General features: G+C 45.6%; 1 protein-coding gene across 1 annotated transcript in view; it reads left to right on the forward strand.

The window, feature by feature from the left end:
• Nucleotides 1–13951, forward strand: part of LOC142570281 (ras-specific guanine nucleotide-releasing factor 2-like) — a 391080-nt gene that overhangs the window by 269692 nt on the left and 107437 nt on the right. Inside the window, exon 2 of the mRNA XM_075678676.1 lies at nucleotides 2400–2506. Within this exon, the coding sequence (XP_075534791.1) occupies nucleotides 2400–2506 (107 nt within the window). The remainder of the gene's footprint in view (nucleotides 1–2399; nucleotides 2507–13951) is intronic.

Genomic DNA, 13951 nt, shown 5'->3' on the forward strand with positions numbered 1-13951 from the left:
TAAAATGATATACTTAGTTTTATCAGTATTTAGGGCTAATCTATTTTCTGAAAACCAGTTGCCTATACTTTTAGCAGCTCGCCAGACATAATGTCTTGCAATGACAAGAGTAAGTCGTCTGAGTAAACGAGCATGGTGTCGTCAGCATACATCAAGGCTTTTGACAACTTAAGTGCGTGCCACCGCAAGCTACGTATAATGTATAATGTGCATTACAACAAACAAAATAGCGCCTAAAACCGAGTCTTGTGGTAAGTGAAGCCTTGGGAAGCAACCTTGTGAGTCAACACCCGTGCTTGCGTCGGCGGTTACGTAAACTTGACGTCAGAAGATTGGAATAAAGCAAGAATAAAACAAGTTTACATTATAGCCCTCCTGCACACTGAGTGATTCACGACTAATTTGGGCAATAAATCATTGAAATAGGCTACCAAATGGCATGGTATCTATCATTAGCTTATGTGCGCGAGTTGATGCTTTTCCTAAATGAGTTAATGTTTTTGTGCTCAGTATTTGTCGCATATGTATTTGTTCTGCCGCATCTATGTCAGTCTATTTTACTCATGCTTTTATGGATGTTTATTATTGTAACTCAATCCCCCCGCCCTTCCCCTACGGTATAATACCCGAACGGGCCTTTAGGGAGCACGAATAAATAAAACTATTGTTCCGCAGAGCTCGAGAATATTCTCGGCACCCAATGCAGGGTGCACTATTTGCGAATGAGTTTTGCCCGTCGACCCGAGAGACTCTCCATCGGAGTCCGGAAAGAAAGGACCGTTTTCTCGGAGCGCGAGAATAAGCAACACGTAAGGGAGGCGCGAACGTGCTCAGCCTATAGACGTTAACGGGTCGCTAGCGCGTCACATTAGCGTCTCCTGCCCTAACGACCGTGGTCAGTGCGCCCGGCTGAACGCACTGGATGACCGTACACTTTGCGCGCCCATCAAGGCGAAAGGGACGCATATCTTGGAACTTCTGTCGCTTAGTTCTCTTTCGTGTTTCCTTCGTACGCGTTCGTCGAGCGGTGGCACCGGCAACATCAGGCGGACCACTTCTGGGCGACTCTTAGCCGAGATTTTGGTCGAAGAATAACGGGTGGCAGGAGCATAACGAGGTTGGCGGTAGCGCAGGTCGTGGCCGCGGTTACCGGAAGCGGCTTTACGAAGACGTCGGCCAGGAACAGAACAACCCGAAGGCCGGAAATGTCCGTGGCTCTGCCGGAAGAATTAGGTGCCCCAGCTTCGCATACACGCTGGCTCCCCGGCAACAGTGAGGCCACTTGAAGCTGTGGGGGGAACGAATGAGAAGATACGAGAGCATGGCGCCAGGAAACAAGGGCGGAAGTTCAGCCGGGGGCTCCCAGATCAGCCTATGCGCCTGCAGCGCGCAAAAAGAGAAAATGAATAAAAAGCGGAGCGAAAGTGGTTCGTAGCAGATTCGGTGGGGAAATTTCACTCCCGGAGTGTCCAGAACTGTCGAAACTGACGCCGCGGAAACCGAGTGGTCCTTATTGAGCTTCCGCTTAAACACGGGCTGACGGCTACCCCGCACTGAGTGCCGCAGCAAAGAAAGCGCGCGACCCTTGAGCACGTGACGTTTCGATTGTGAATCTTGCTTCCTCCTAAGTCTTTGTTTAACGACGGGGACACGTTTTTAGGATGTCTGTGTTTGTGCTTTGCGCAACATAATTATAGTTAACGTCAGGCGCAAATCCTGATTTCGCTTGGACATTTCCAAAGCATGTGTGTCTCGCTAAATTGCCACAGAAAAGCAGCGGGATTTTCCGACGCTGTCCTTTGATTTTTCCGGCTGAACGAGCCCTCCCGAACCGAACAGAAAAAGGCTTCGCATTGTTTGGCGCGCGTCGCCATATTGTTTTGGCGTGCGTTTCCTGTCACGTCTGCGTATCCTATTTAGGTCGCAATAACAATGCACGTAGGAAAACATTTAGCAGTATGTTTAACATCCGAAAACTGAACGGCCTAGGGTATAGCGCTGTAAAGCAATTTCGATCATGTAAATGTATTTACGGTGGACAAACTACCCTTCTACGCTCGTAAACAAAGCCAAACACTATATTATTTAGAGCAGGTGACAATGACGGGCGATTTATCCGTTGTGCACACAAAAAAAAAGGGGGGGGGGGGGGGATGCGGAACAAAGCATGAGCCGCGATTCAATGAAAAGTAGCAAAACGCACGTAGTTCGCCAAGAATATGTACAGAATAACGGAGATCTTAAAACGCAAACAGGCTCGCTTTAATCGTTTCTATTAAGTTGCCCTCAAATAGGTACACAAATAACGCGACTTTCCCATCCGCGTGCTTTTTCGTTACAAAAGTTGCGACTCCTTATTAATCAGAGTGTGCTTCTCTCTTCTCTTTCTCTGTCTGCAGTACGGTTTCACAATCAGCTACCGCAAGGAAGGTGCCAGGCAATACGAGCTGAAAGCCGAAACTGAGGCCGAGTGCAACAACTGGGTACATGCCATCGACTGTGCAAGGTGAGCCCACCGAACGGAGCCGGTTTCCCGCGCTTCTTTGCCAGAGTTGGCGGTATTCGCGTCGTGCAGGTCATCGAGTTTCCTAGAGAGGAAACTGCGGCACTAGTGTCTGCGAGCGCTGCAGGCACGGCCGACATGGGAACGATGCCTGGAGGAAGGAAACAAACTAGGGGAGAGCATTAGGTCGCGCAGCCTGCTTCATCAAGCGAACTCTACGTGGAGCAATGCCCTTCGCTTTTTCGCTTGCAGCACCGGCCCAACACTTGACCTCAGAGTGTTGACCAGAAATGGTTCCGGGAAGCTTGTAATCGATGCGCACTTGTTCGGCTCCCTGCCGCAGCACTGCCAGCAAGTGGGAGCACTCAAATCTACCGCGCTTTATGATTAAAAGATCACGTGTATAGGGCCGCTACGTTTTAGCTTAAATCGCGTTGCGTGATGTTCTCTCCTAACACATTCCTTCCTCCATGGAGTGATGGGCAGTATGTGGATTTGGCCTAAACTTAGTCCTTCTGGCTTCAAACGGCTTTGCGACTTTTCAAGCTGACCCTCTTCAACAAAATATATTGCCATTTGTTGTTTTTAGGCGAGCTGGCAAAGGAAGAAGAAGAGGACGTAGGCCGTGCGTCAGTTGTAGACCGTGGATGTTATTCACATAGGCTAATTCCATAATATTGTCAAATTCTGTAATGGAAGAATTTTGAGCCAATAAGAGAGGCCGTAGCAGCCCTCCGGGCCAATCAGAGCCGACAAGATGGCGAATTCGATAACATGGCTGTATTCGTCGATGTCCAGCATATCCCTACGGTTCTTGCGCCGCTAAATCCAAGAATCTACATCTAGGTTAGCATCTTCGTGTCGCGTATCTTACTAATTAAAGCTGTTGGTTTTGTCTGGTGCCATGACAATATCGTTACGTTGCATAACATATACGTCCTATCGACAATACGTTACAATGCGTCCATAAGACAAATGGTGCGCCTTGTAGCCACTTCTCTATTCCCGCGCGCGCGTATAAACGCCTTTCAAACTTTTACAAATACATTATCTTGAAAAAGATATCAAGAACAGAGAACACGCCAGATTTTCTAAAGCGTTTGCTATCCACAAGTATGCTGACACATGCGTCAGTGAACCGTCTGTATATCTGCTCGGGAAAGTTCACATATCTCGATCGCGAATCATAAACGTGCCAAGTGCCATGGTCCCGTGCACTTGCTCATGATCGCTCATATGTAGTCTTTCACTGCACGAATAAACACTACGGTTGCTAGTCAACCGCGGTGTCTGTCGTCGCCTTAGTCCCGTTCCTAAGCGTTGTTACTTAGCAAAAACACCATAACAGATACAAGAATTAGCATTGGTTACGCACGTGTGCACATACTTATTAGCTTGGCCTGTTCATCATACTTTAGTTTCGTAGAAGTTTAGAAGAATTCAGCATTAGAAATACAGTGAAAAGAACGAAGGCTAAGCAAGTCAGTGTACTATATTTTTCCCATGGTAATTGAACGATCACAGCGCCAGAGTTCCCATTAGCAATTTTTGTAGGAAACTTTTGCGTGTAGATACTGACAAATTTTGATAGAAACCTAGAGTCAAACATGATAGCTCTAATGTGCCGAAACCAGGTGTACTACAGTTTCAATATACGAGGGTTCGCTTGGCTTTGCAGAATATCATGCCTGATACTTTTGGGTAATTTAAACTGCGTACGTATTAGGAGTTTGCCGCACTTGATCGAAGATGGTACTGAATAAGATCATGACATATAATCGACGCATAGTTTCAAGTAAGCTTTTCGTGCAGGCCAGGTTCTAACCAGTCTCTTTGAAGCACGCGTCGCCTTTCAACGGGTGTGTTCTCTGCGTAGGTCCTGAACGTGCCACACAAAAACATTAAATTTCGTACAAGCGTTCTTCGCACTCAGATAGAAGACTGAAAATTCACTCGTGATCCGAGGCCGCGTGTTCCCTTCAACAACGTATCGCGTTCAACGAGTGATCCAGCGTCGATACCTCATCACGACTTCCTGTTCTAACTCGCAAGATGTGCTCTATCGGCCTGAAGCTACAAACCATGGTAGAAATCTCGTTCTCTCTTTACCTACCGTTAAGTGGAGGGCACGTGTGAGAAGCAAAAATAATTGTAACATTCTCGGAAGCGAGCACGGTAAATTATGTAAAATAAAGAATAAATGGCTCCGAAGAACCTCCTCTTTACTAATACATTCAAAAATGTGTGTGTCTGACGACTGCTTTTTTTTTACCTTTTTTTTCTTGAGCTGAAGTGAGGTGACGGGCCTTCATAAGTCATCCGCACACGTCTCCACTCACTCATACCCTCTCGTTTCTAAATGTCGCTCGCGGCAGCCCTTGGGCTACGTGTGGTTCTACCAAAAACGCGGCGCTCTTCTTTTATCACGCCAGCGCCGTTCTACGGACTGTCGAAACCACTCGTCGCGAAATGAAACAGTTTGTCAGGGCAGACGAGAGCCAAGAGCATCTCTTCAGTGCCTGTGGCGAGAGGCAAATTAAAGTAAAGGCAGTAAGAGTGCATACACAAAGCAGACGAAAACACACACATAAAGACAAGGAAAAGAAAAAAACGACGTCGGCGCCCAGAGCGCAATAGCGCTGCGCCCAAAGACGCTATACGAGAAGCGCCTTTTCTGCATCTGACACACGCTGGTAATTTCTTTCGCAGCGAAGTTGAAGCGCCGTACTGGATTTTCAGATAGAATGGAGAGAAGAAATAAAGAAAGGCAAGGTTTGGTACATTTCAAAATGACGAAACGCGGCGACAACGACGCTTAACGTCTTCTGGGTCGTCGCCACGCTCGCGTTTTCTTTTGTTCTTTTCTTCTTTTTTGGTTGTTGTTCTTTCCTACGTTTTTTTTTTTTTTTGCTTTTCCTAGTTCTTCCTCGTGTATCGTCCTCGGCTACTGCGTAGCTGTTCGCACGTCAGAGGCAACGCAAGCATCGACGTCGTCAAGACGAACGAAGAAAAGAACGAAGACGATACGCTTATTTCTCCTTTCGGGGAAAAACTAATTTCGAACTCCCTTTTATGTCTCTCTTTCTGATTCTTCTATATATTTATATATGTTTCTTCACGGATGAGATTGCCGCCATCGGTGAACCAAGCAAAGGCGCATCCTGGCACTTTGACAGTGAACAGAGTACGAAATACCGACGTCGATCCTTCACCAAGAGAAAAAAAAGGAAAATAAGAAGAAAATAAAGAAAAAAACAAAAGACACTAAATAAATAAAAGTCTCTGCCGCCTTCGGGCACGCATGTGTGGAAGCACACCATCGCAGCACCGATTGAAAAGCGAGCCAAGCTAGTCACTGTGAAGTGAAGACTCAGCTCGTACGCGCATTCATCGCAGGCGCGTGAACAAACTCTGCCACGATATGTTTTCAGAATATTTACTTTCCCCACTCCTTGCATGCCGTGCGTCTTAAGAATCAACAGCGTAAAAGTATGCCATGTTGTCGCCTTTGTGCCCGTTTAGAAGCAACAGGTAGCGCGACCTCACATAAACGGTCAGTCACCGTGTTTGCTGTGTCAATCGTATCTCATGCAGGTCAGCGTTCGCCACCTTCTCTGAGCATGCTCAAGCGGGACATGCACCAGTGATGATTCTGCTATGTAAGGATGCAGGCGTGTCGGCCGCTGCTCCTATTCATCAGAAAAGCTTCTTCTTCTTCTTCTTCTTCTTCATCATCATCATCATCATCATCATCATCATGGTTACGCCCACTGCAGGGCAAAGGCTTCTCCCATAATTCTCCAACTACCCGGTCATGTACTAATTGTGGCCATGTTGTCCCTGCAAACTTCTTAATCTCATCCGCCCACCTAACTTTCTGCCACCCCCTCCTACGCTTCCCTTCCCTTGGAATCCAGTCCGTAACCCTTAATGACCATCGGTTATCTTCCCTCCTCATTACATGCCCTGCCCATACCTCCCCCCCCCCATTTCTTTTTCTTGATTTCAACTAAGATGTCATTAACTCGCGTTTGTTCCCTCACCTAATCTGCTCTTTTCTGATCCCTTGACGTTACACATATCATTCTTCTTTCCATAGTTCGTTGCATCGTCCTCAATTTAAGTAGAACCCTTTTCGTAAGCCTCCAGGTTTCTGCCCCGTACGTGAGTACTGGTAAGACACAGCTGTTATACACTTTTCTCTTGAGGGATAATTATGAAAAAAGCTTATTATTGACCAACATGATCATCGTCACCGTCATCGTTGTCGTCGTCGCCATCATCATCGTCGTCGTCGTCGTCGTCGTCGTCGTCGTCGTCGTCGTCGTCGTCGTCATCATCATCATCATCATCATCATCATCATCATATTAGTATGTCCACTGCAGGACGAAGGTCCTTCCTCACGATTTTCAGTTGCTCCTGTCTTGCACTAGCTGATTTAGACTTGGAACTGCAACTATCCTAATTTCGTCACCCCACCTAATTTTCCCGTTCGGTAACTCTAATAGTCCACAGGTTATCTGCCCTACCCATTACATGGCCTACCCAGCATCATTAAACATACATGTAGACAACTACGACTCGCTTAAGCTCCCCGCGCGCCATAATACGCGGGACTACACAATATCGAAACTGTACTCTCAGTAAGGATAATCCCATGTGCATAACGACTCGCTCGCTCACTCACTCACTCTTTTATTCACTTACTCACTCACACTCACTCGTTCACTCACTAATTCACTTAGTCACTCATTCAGTAACTCTCTCACATTCACTCATTCACTCACACACTCACACTCATTACTCACTTGCACACATTCAATCACTCATTCGCTCACTCACTCACTCACTCATTCACTCACTCACTCACTCACTCACTCACTCACTCACTCGCTCACTCACACTCACTCACTCATTCTCTCACTCACTCGTTCGCTCACAATCACTCACTCATTCACGCACTCACTCACACTCCCTCACTCACTCAAACTCACTCACTGACACATACACTTACTCACTAATCAAAAACTTTCAAAGGCGCAAAATATATACAACTGAAGGCTGTTGCGCGCGGCCGAGTGTGTGTGGGCGCTTCATCTAGCGTGAGTTAATGTGCTCCGTCTGGAACGGAACAGCTAGCACTGAAACCGAAAAAAATGGCAGAAACGAAATGGTATTTGCTGTTCTGCCTTTTAGTTTACTTGCTTTCCACTTATTCCTGTTCGCAGGCACTTTCATGCTCTTTGTTCTCCTCTAGCAGTACTTCAGCCAAATGCCAATTTTTTTCCTCTGTTTTTCTTAGCGCACTCTACCCGCTGCGCATTCCGCCATATGCTGGTCTTTCTTGCGTCGTTGACGAATTGTAAAGCCGTGAAAGAAGGAGTTCCAGCAAATTTCTTCTCGCCTCTTACCCCCGTTTTCCAGCACTCTCTGACGCCCCTAACATAAATTTCATTTTTGTTCTGCCTTTTCAGTTTCGGCGTTGTTTTGCAGCGGCTGCTTTTCATACTCGGAAAACGAGATGTTTCTTGTCTAAAGATTTTTTAATGTCCTTTCCTGACGTCCTTTGCGTGAGAGCGTGGAAGAACCAACGGACCCCGCATCCTCTTGCCTCCACTGTATACGCATTTTTCTCCACTCGTAAGTGTTTCTCTTTCTTCAGCGTGCTCGTCGCAGTAGTTTCTTGGAACATTTCTCAGACTCACGTGCGAAAAAATACATGTAAAAAGAAAACAACGTAAGCGGCAGCACGTTAGCGAGGGTAGGTCTGCGAGTGCGAGGGGATCTTGTGCCGAGTCTCAGAAGGAGGGGCGGCTGGTCGTCGGTAGCTTTCAGCTGCCATATTTCATGGGAAAGGAGGCACAACACGTTCTGGCGATCTCAGAAGAGTCTGTATACAAGAGGCTGTTTGTATACCCGTCCGACCAAGCATGCGATAGGCTTGCGCCTGTGCGTTAGTGCCCGAGTCGTTGAGGAACTCGATATCCGAGCGGTGCTTTTCTCTCGGAGAGCGAATGTCCGCAATGAGCGCTGCGCACGTCTCGTAGGCAATGTTTATGGAGTGTATCTCCGTTTGTTTCCTTGGTTTCTTTCTTTCAATCTTTCTTTTATTTTAATTTTATTGTTTCGATAGAAGTGCTCAACTGCGATTTCAGAAGTCGGAAGTGGTGGTGCGCGGCCTGCATGAACGCGGCTGCAGGTTTGTCTCGAGCTGCAAAAACAAGCCTTTCGCCATCTGCGATTGCGACCAGCTCGTATGTGTTCTTTACTTTCCGTGGGCAAGCCAACGAATTTGAAGCAATCGGCGTTTTCAAATTCCCGCATCGCACTTGTCAGACAGTTCGCACGGAGCCCCCTTTTGCACGCTTTCGACTTTCGTAACCTTTTCTGTTCTCACCGCTGCGTCGTGCAATGTAACGTTAAAATAAAGACCGCCACGACATAGCGTTCTTGGGCCATGGGAAAGCCAAGCACGTTTACGAGTGCATCGGCGAAAGAGGCGATTGAAACGGTGTGGCACAGTTATTCGCTTACGAGACGGCACTGCGAAATACCCGCATTCACCCTTTACTTACGAGATGTCCTCGCAAATATTTCCTATATTTTGTCGTGTGGCTTGTTTCTATTGACAAACCGAGCACTCCTGGAGGATCCATTTCCGCGCCTTACCAGACTTGCTATGCCTGCAATTTCTTCTCTTCGGTTGTCAATATTGGCCTTCCACCATACATAAACGTTCGTAACGTCTTCAGTTTCTTTCGTTAGTCAAGAAGGCTACCATGCTAAACACCACGACCACCACCACCCCCACCACACCATCATCATCATCATCATCATCATCATCATCATCATCATCATCATCATCAGCCTATTTCTATGTCCACTGCAGGACGAAAGCCTCTCCCAGCGATCTTCAATTACCCCTGTCCTGCGCCAACCGATTCCAAATAGCGTCCGCAAATTCCCTAATTTCACCGCCTCACCTAATTTTCTGCCGTCCTCGACTGCGCTTCCGTTCCCTAGCCACCCATCATCTAACTCTAGTGGTCATCGGTTATCTGACCTACGCATTACATAGCCTGCCCAGCTCCTCTTCTTTCTTCTAATGTCATCTAGAATATCGAATATCCCAGTTTGCTCTCTGGTCCACAACGTTCTCTTCCTGTCTCTTAACGTTACGCCTAACAGTTTTCATTCCATCGCTCTTTGCGTAATTTTTTAACTTGTTATCGAGCTTCTTTGTCAACCTCCAAGCTTCTGCCCCGCACTTTAGGCTCTGTAGAATGCAATGAATGTATACTTTTCTTTTCAACGACAGTGATAAGCTCCCAGTCAGAATTTGATAATGCCTGCCGTATGCACTACAACTAATTTTTATTGTTCTGTAAGTTTTCTTCTCATGATCAGGGTCGCCTCTGAGTGATTGATCTAGATAAACGTACACCTTCACAGACTCTACTGAGGCTGACTGGCGATCATGAATTCATCTTCCCTTGCCAGGCTATTTGAACATTATATTTGTCTTTTGCATATTAATTTTCAGCCCCACTATTAAACTTTCTCTGTTAAGGTCCTCAATCAATCATTGGAATTAGTCCCTATGGCTGCTGAACAGGCCAATGTCATCTGCAAACCGAAGGTTGCTGAGATATGCGCCGTTGATTCTCACTCCTAAGCCTTCCCAGTTTAATAGCTTGAATATTTCTTCTCAGCATGCCATGAATAGCATGGGAGAGATTGTGTCTCCTTGCCTGACCCCTTTCTTGATAGGTAACTTTCTACTTTTGTTGTGGAGAATCAAGGTAGCTGTGGAATCTTTGTAGATATTTCCCAAGATATTCACGTGTGCCTCCTGTACTCCTTGATTACGCGATGCCTCTATGTCTGGTAGAATTTGTGAAAATTATATAGAGAGGTCGATAGTACTCCACAGATTTCTCAGTTGCCTTATTGAAGACAGTGATGTGATCCATTGCAGAGTATCCCTTCCTGAAGCCAGCCTGTTCTCTTGGTTGACTGAAGTGTTTCCCTTATATTAAAAATTATCTTGATGAATATTTTATATAATACTAGAAGTAAGCTAATGGGCCTATAATTTTTTTAATTCTATAGGCTGTTTCACATGGCTTGAATGGGGTGAAAGAAATCGTTCTGCCGCGCACGTCGTAGAGCAATTTTCGCTGACAGCTTTCACATGCCTTTGCGGCAGCGCGATTTCCGTCGCAGCGACGCGCAAGGTTACCTCCTGCTCACAAAGTATCCATGCCTCCATCGTTAAATAAAAACAACATGGAAGCTAGTCTAATATTCTAGTTTTCCTCATTTTATTCGATAATAGAATAGGAACACCCTTTTTTAACGTTTAAAAGCGTTGAGACTTTACGACATCTTGCAGATACGGTGAGTGAGGTGCTGCACAACACCGCAAGTATGAGCGTGCGGCTTGTGCGACGTCGGTGGGGTGGTTCCGTTTAGTACACTCTAGTTTCGTTGTTACTATGGAAGCCACAACTTTTTTTCTTGGATGAGTATTTGCTTTTGCAAGAGAACAAGTTACTATTGAGTGTGCATGTATAAGCAGCTGGCACAATTTGTAGCGATAAAGAGGTTGACGATTGTGGCGATCGAGTGGGTACCTGCCTTATGTTGAAGCGGCGTCCTTCTTCCGACCTGGATAGCGTGCATCTTCTCCTTTCAAACAAATTGTGTAAGCGGAAGAAAAGAAAAATGTTTATGAAGCTCCTATGCCGCAGACGGTGGTGGATACGCCCTAAACATAGCTAAAGCTGGCCCACGACATTGCTCCACGGAGCTACCAACGCGCGGTAAAACAGGAATGCGCCTATTTTGAGGGCGCTTTGTTTCGTCACACACATTGCCTCTCCCACATCGCGCCGATCGCTGCCACTGAGCGACGGCGCGACCAACTTGTTGGAATCCAGTCGCCGAGAGCCCACGACGTCACGGCGGTCGCTGAGCGACGGATTTCGCTGTGTCGCTGACTGAAAATCGGCCTATGTGAAACAGCCCTATAAACGTCTCCCTTTTTGTGGATTAGTATAATGTTTGCATTCTTCCAGTTTTCTGGGACCCTTGTAGTCGATAGACACTTCGTATAAAGAACAGCCAGTTTTCCAAGCATTATGTCTCCTCCATCATGGATTAAATCGACTGTTATTCTATCTTCTCCTGCCGCTCTTCCTCGTTTCATGTCTTGCAAGACCCTTCTGACCTCATCGTTAGTTAAAGGAGGAATTTCTGTATCCTGTTCATTACTGTTTCTAATTGACGTATCCTGACTGCGCTGGGTACTGTACAGGTCAACATAGAATTCTTCCTCTGCTTTTGCTATATCTTCGAGATTGCTGATGATAATACTTTGCTTATCTTTCAATGCATACACCTCGGTTTGTCCTATGCCGAGTTTTCTTCACACTGATTTCATGCTGCGGTCGTATTTTACTATTTTCTAAATCTTTCCCACGTTATAATTTCGAATATCACTTACTTTTTTCTTGTTGATAATCTTTGGTTGTTCAACGGGTTCTATCTGATATCCTGAGTTGGACACTTTCATGCTTTGCCGTTCATTTATTAAGTCCTCTGTTACTTGTGAGAGCTTATCTACTGATTGCTTTGGTGCCTTACCTCCCACTTCAATTGCTGCTTCTGAAATCAGCTTTCCTATGGTTTCCTTCATTACCTCTATGCTATCTTGATCTTGCTGCTCTAAAGCTTTTCCAAATCCATTTCCTGTTACTGCGCTTCCTAAATAAGGTAGTCATTATTCGGTGTCTATTTCTTTCCACTAATTCTGCCATCTCTCCTCTAGTGTTCCTAGAATCGCTGCCGTAGTTGCCAATTGCGTGTTCCCCAGCCTGATTTTTCCTCACTTTTTCATTGATGTCGCCATTACTACAGTACACTGAGTTTGCACCTCTTATTGCTAATTCAACATGATAAACTTATCTCTATTCTTGGCATCAGGTTAATTATCATTAGCGACACCTTACTTGAAAATGAAATTGAAATTGCCCCTATGTATTGGCACTTCGCATGCTCTTGTGTTTTGTGCTAGCATTTTTTTTTTCTTCACTGAGTGTCCTCAACATATGCTTTCTTTCTCTTGCAATTTCAGTTACTCTAAAATGTTTATTTTCTTGTCCAGCATAATCGCCAGATCCCTGACATTTACGGAACCCTTTCAATGCAGAGGAGTTTCTTGGTCTCTGGATTAACGCTTCACTACAGAGTACTGCTCCAATGGTCTTAACCATCTTTTTTAATTAAATTGACATTGTACCTATGTATTGACCCTTCGCCTGTTTTTGTGTTTTGCGTTATTTTTGCTGGGTAAGTGTGTTGGGTAAGTGGGTAACGCAAAATAATTGACTTGTGTCTAATCGCAATAACTGCAGAACATGCATTTTAAACGCCTTAAAACTGTTGCCCGTTAAATCCTCGCGAGTATCTGCACATTCCGTGCACTGATATCAGGATTAGCCAATGTAACAATCTCAGCTACGACATGATCAACTTTGTCGTAATATGCATGGTGCTATGGCTTTTAAATATTCAAGAATCATTACAGCTACTATGGGTTGCTGCGCTGATCTTGAATATAGTATACCTGTCTAAGGTCATAGAAAGTGTCTTGAGATGTTTAAAACTGTGGCATTCAAATTTGTTGTCATTATAAAGGTTGTATTTAATTTATTCAGTTTAAAAACACTTTTAAGCACATATTTATGTTCATTCTGTGTTCTTTACTGTGTCGCTTTCTTTCTTCCCTTTGCTTTATTTTTCAACTCCATTCACGCCCTTGTTCACACCTTTACGGAAGTATCGATCACAAGTAAACTAAAGGAAAATAATTGTCAAAATACACAGACAGCTAGGAGAAAACGAAATGACGTCGCGCCAAAATAATGTGCCAGACGAGGCGGAAAATTTGCCCTGAAGCGTAGTTTCAAGAGAAAGAAAAAGAAGTTATGCTCCTTTTGACCTCGTTCACGGAACCCCTCTTCCCACTTTGCCTCCCGCCACCGTGCTTCAGCTAGGCAGCGAAAATGAGTCGAAGTAACCGCTCATCGATAAAAGCGTTTCCACGCCACGGAATAACGCGAGCGTAAGGACGTCAACGGAACCGATATGGTAATTACACGTATCGCCTTGAAGAGCGATCTCGCACGACGTGCTCTCGAAGAGATGGCGAGTGAAGACGCCTGCAGTCGGGTTAAGAAAGAAAATACGAAAACAAAAAACGTGGGAGTGGAGGAACAAACTCTGGGAGCTAAAAGGTGACGAAGCTGAGCGACCAAAAACGTGTCGTATATTGGAGAAAGGAGCAGGCAGGCCCCTACGGGCAATTTCTCGCCGTGTCGTTTAACCTAGCACATCGTGTAGGGAAAGCGTGAGGGCGAGAACTTCGATCGCCCCGGCTTTTT

Source organism: Dermacentor variabilis, chromosome 2 (genome assembly GCF_050947875.1).
Source record: "Dermacentor variabilis isolate Ectoservices chromosome 2, ASM5094787v1, whole genome shotgun sequence".
Lineage (NCBI taxonomy): Eukaryota > Metazoa > Arthropoda > Arachnida > Ixodida > Ixodidae > Dermacentor > Dermacentor variabilis.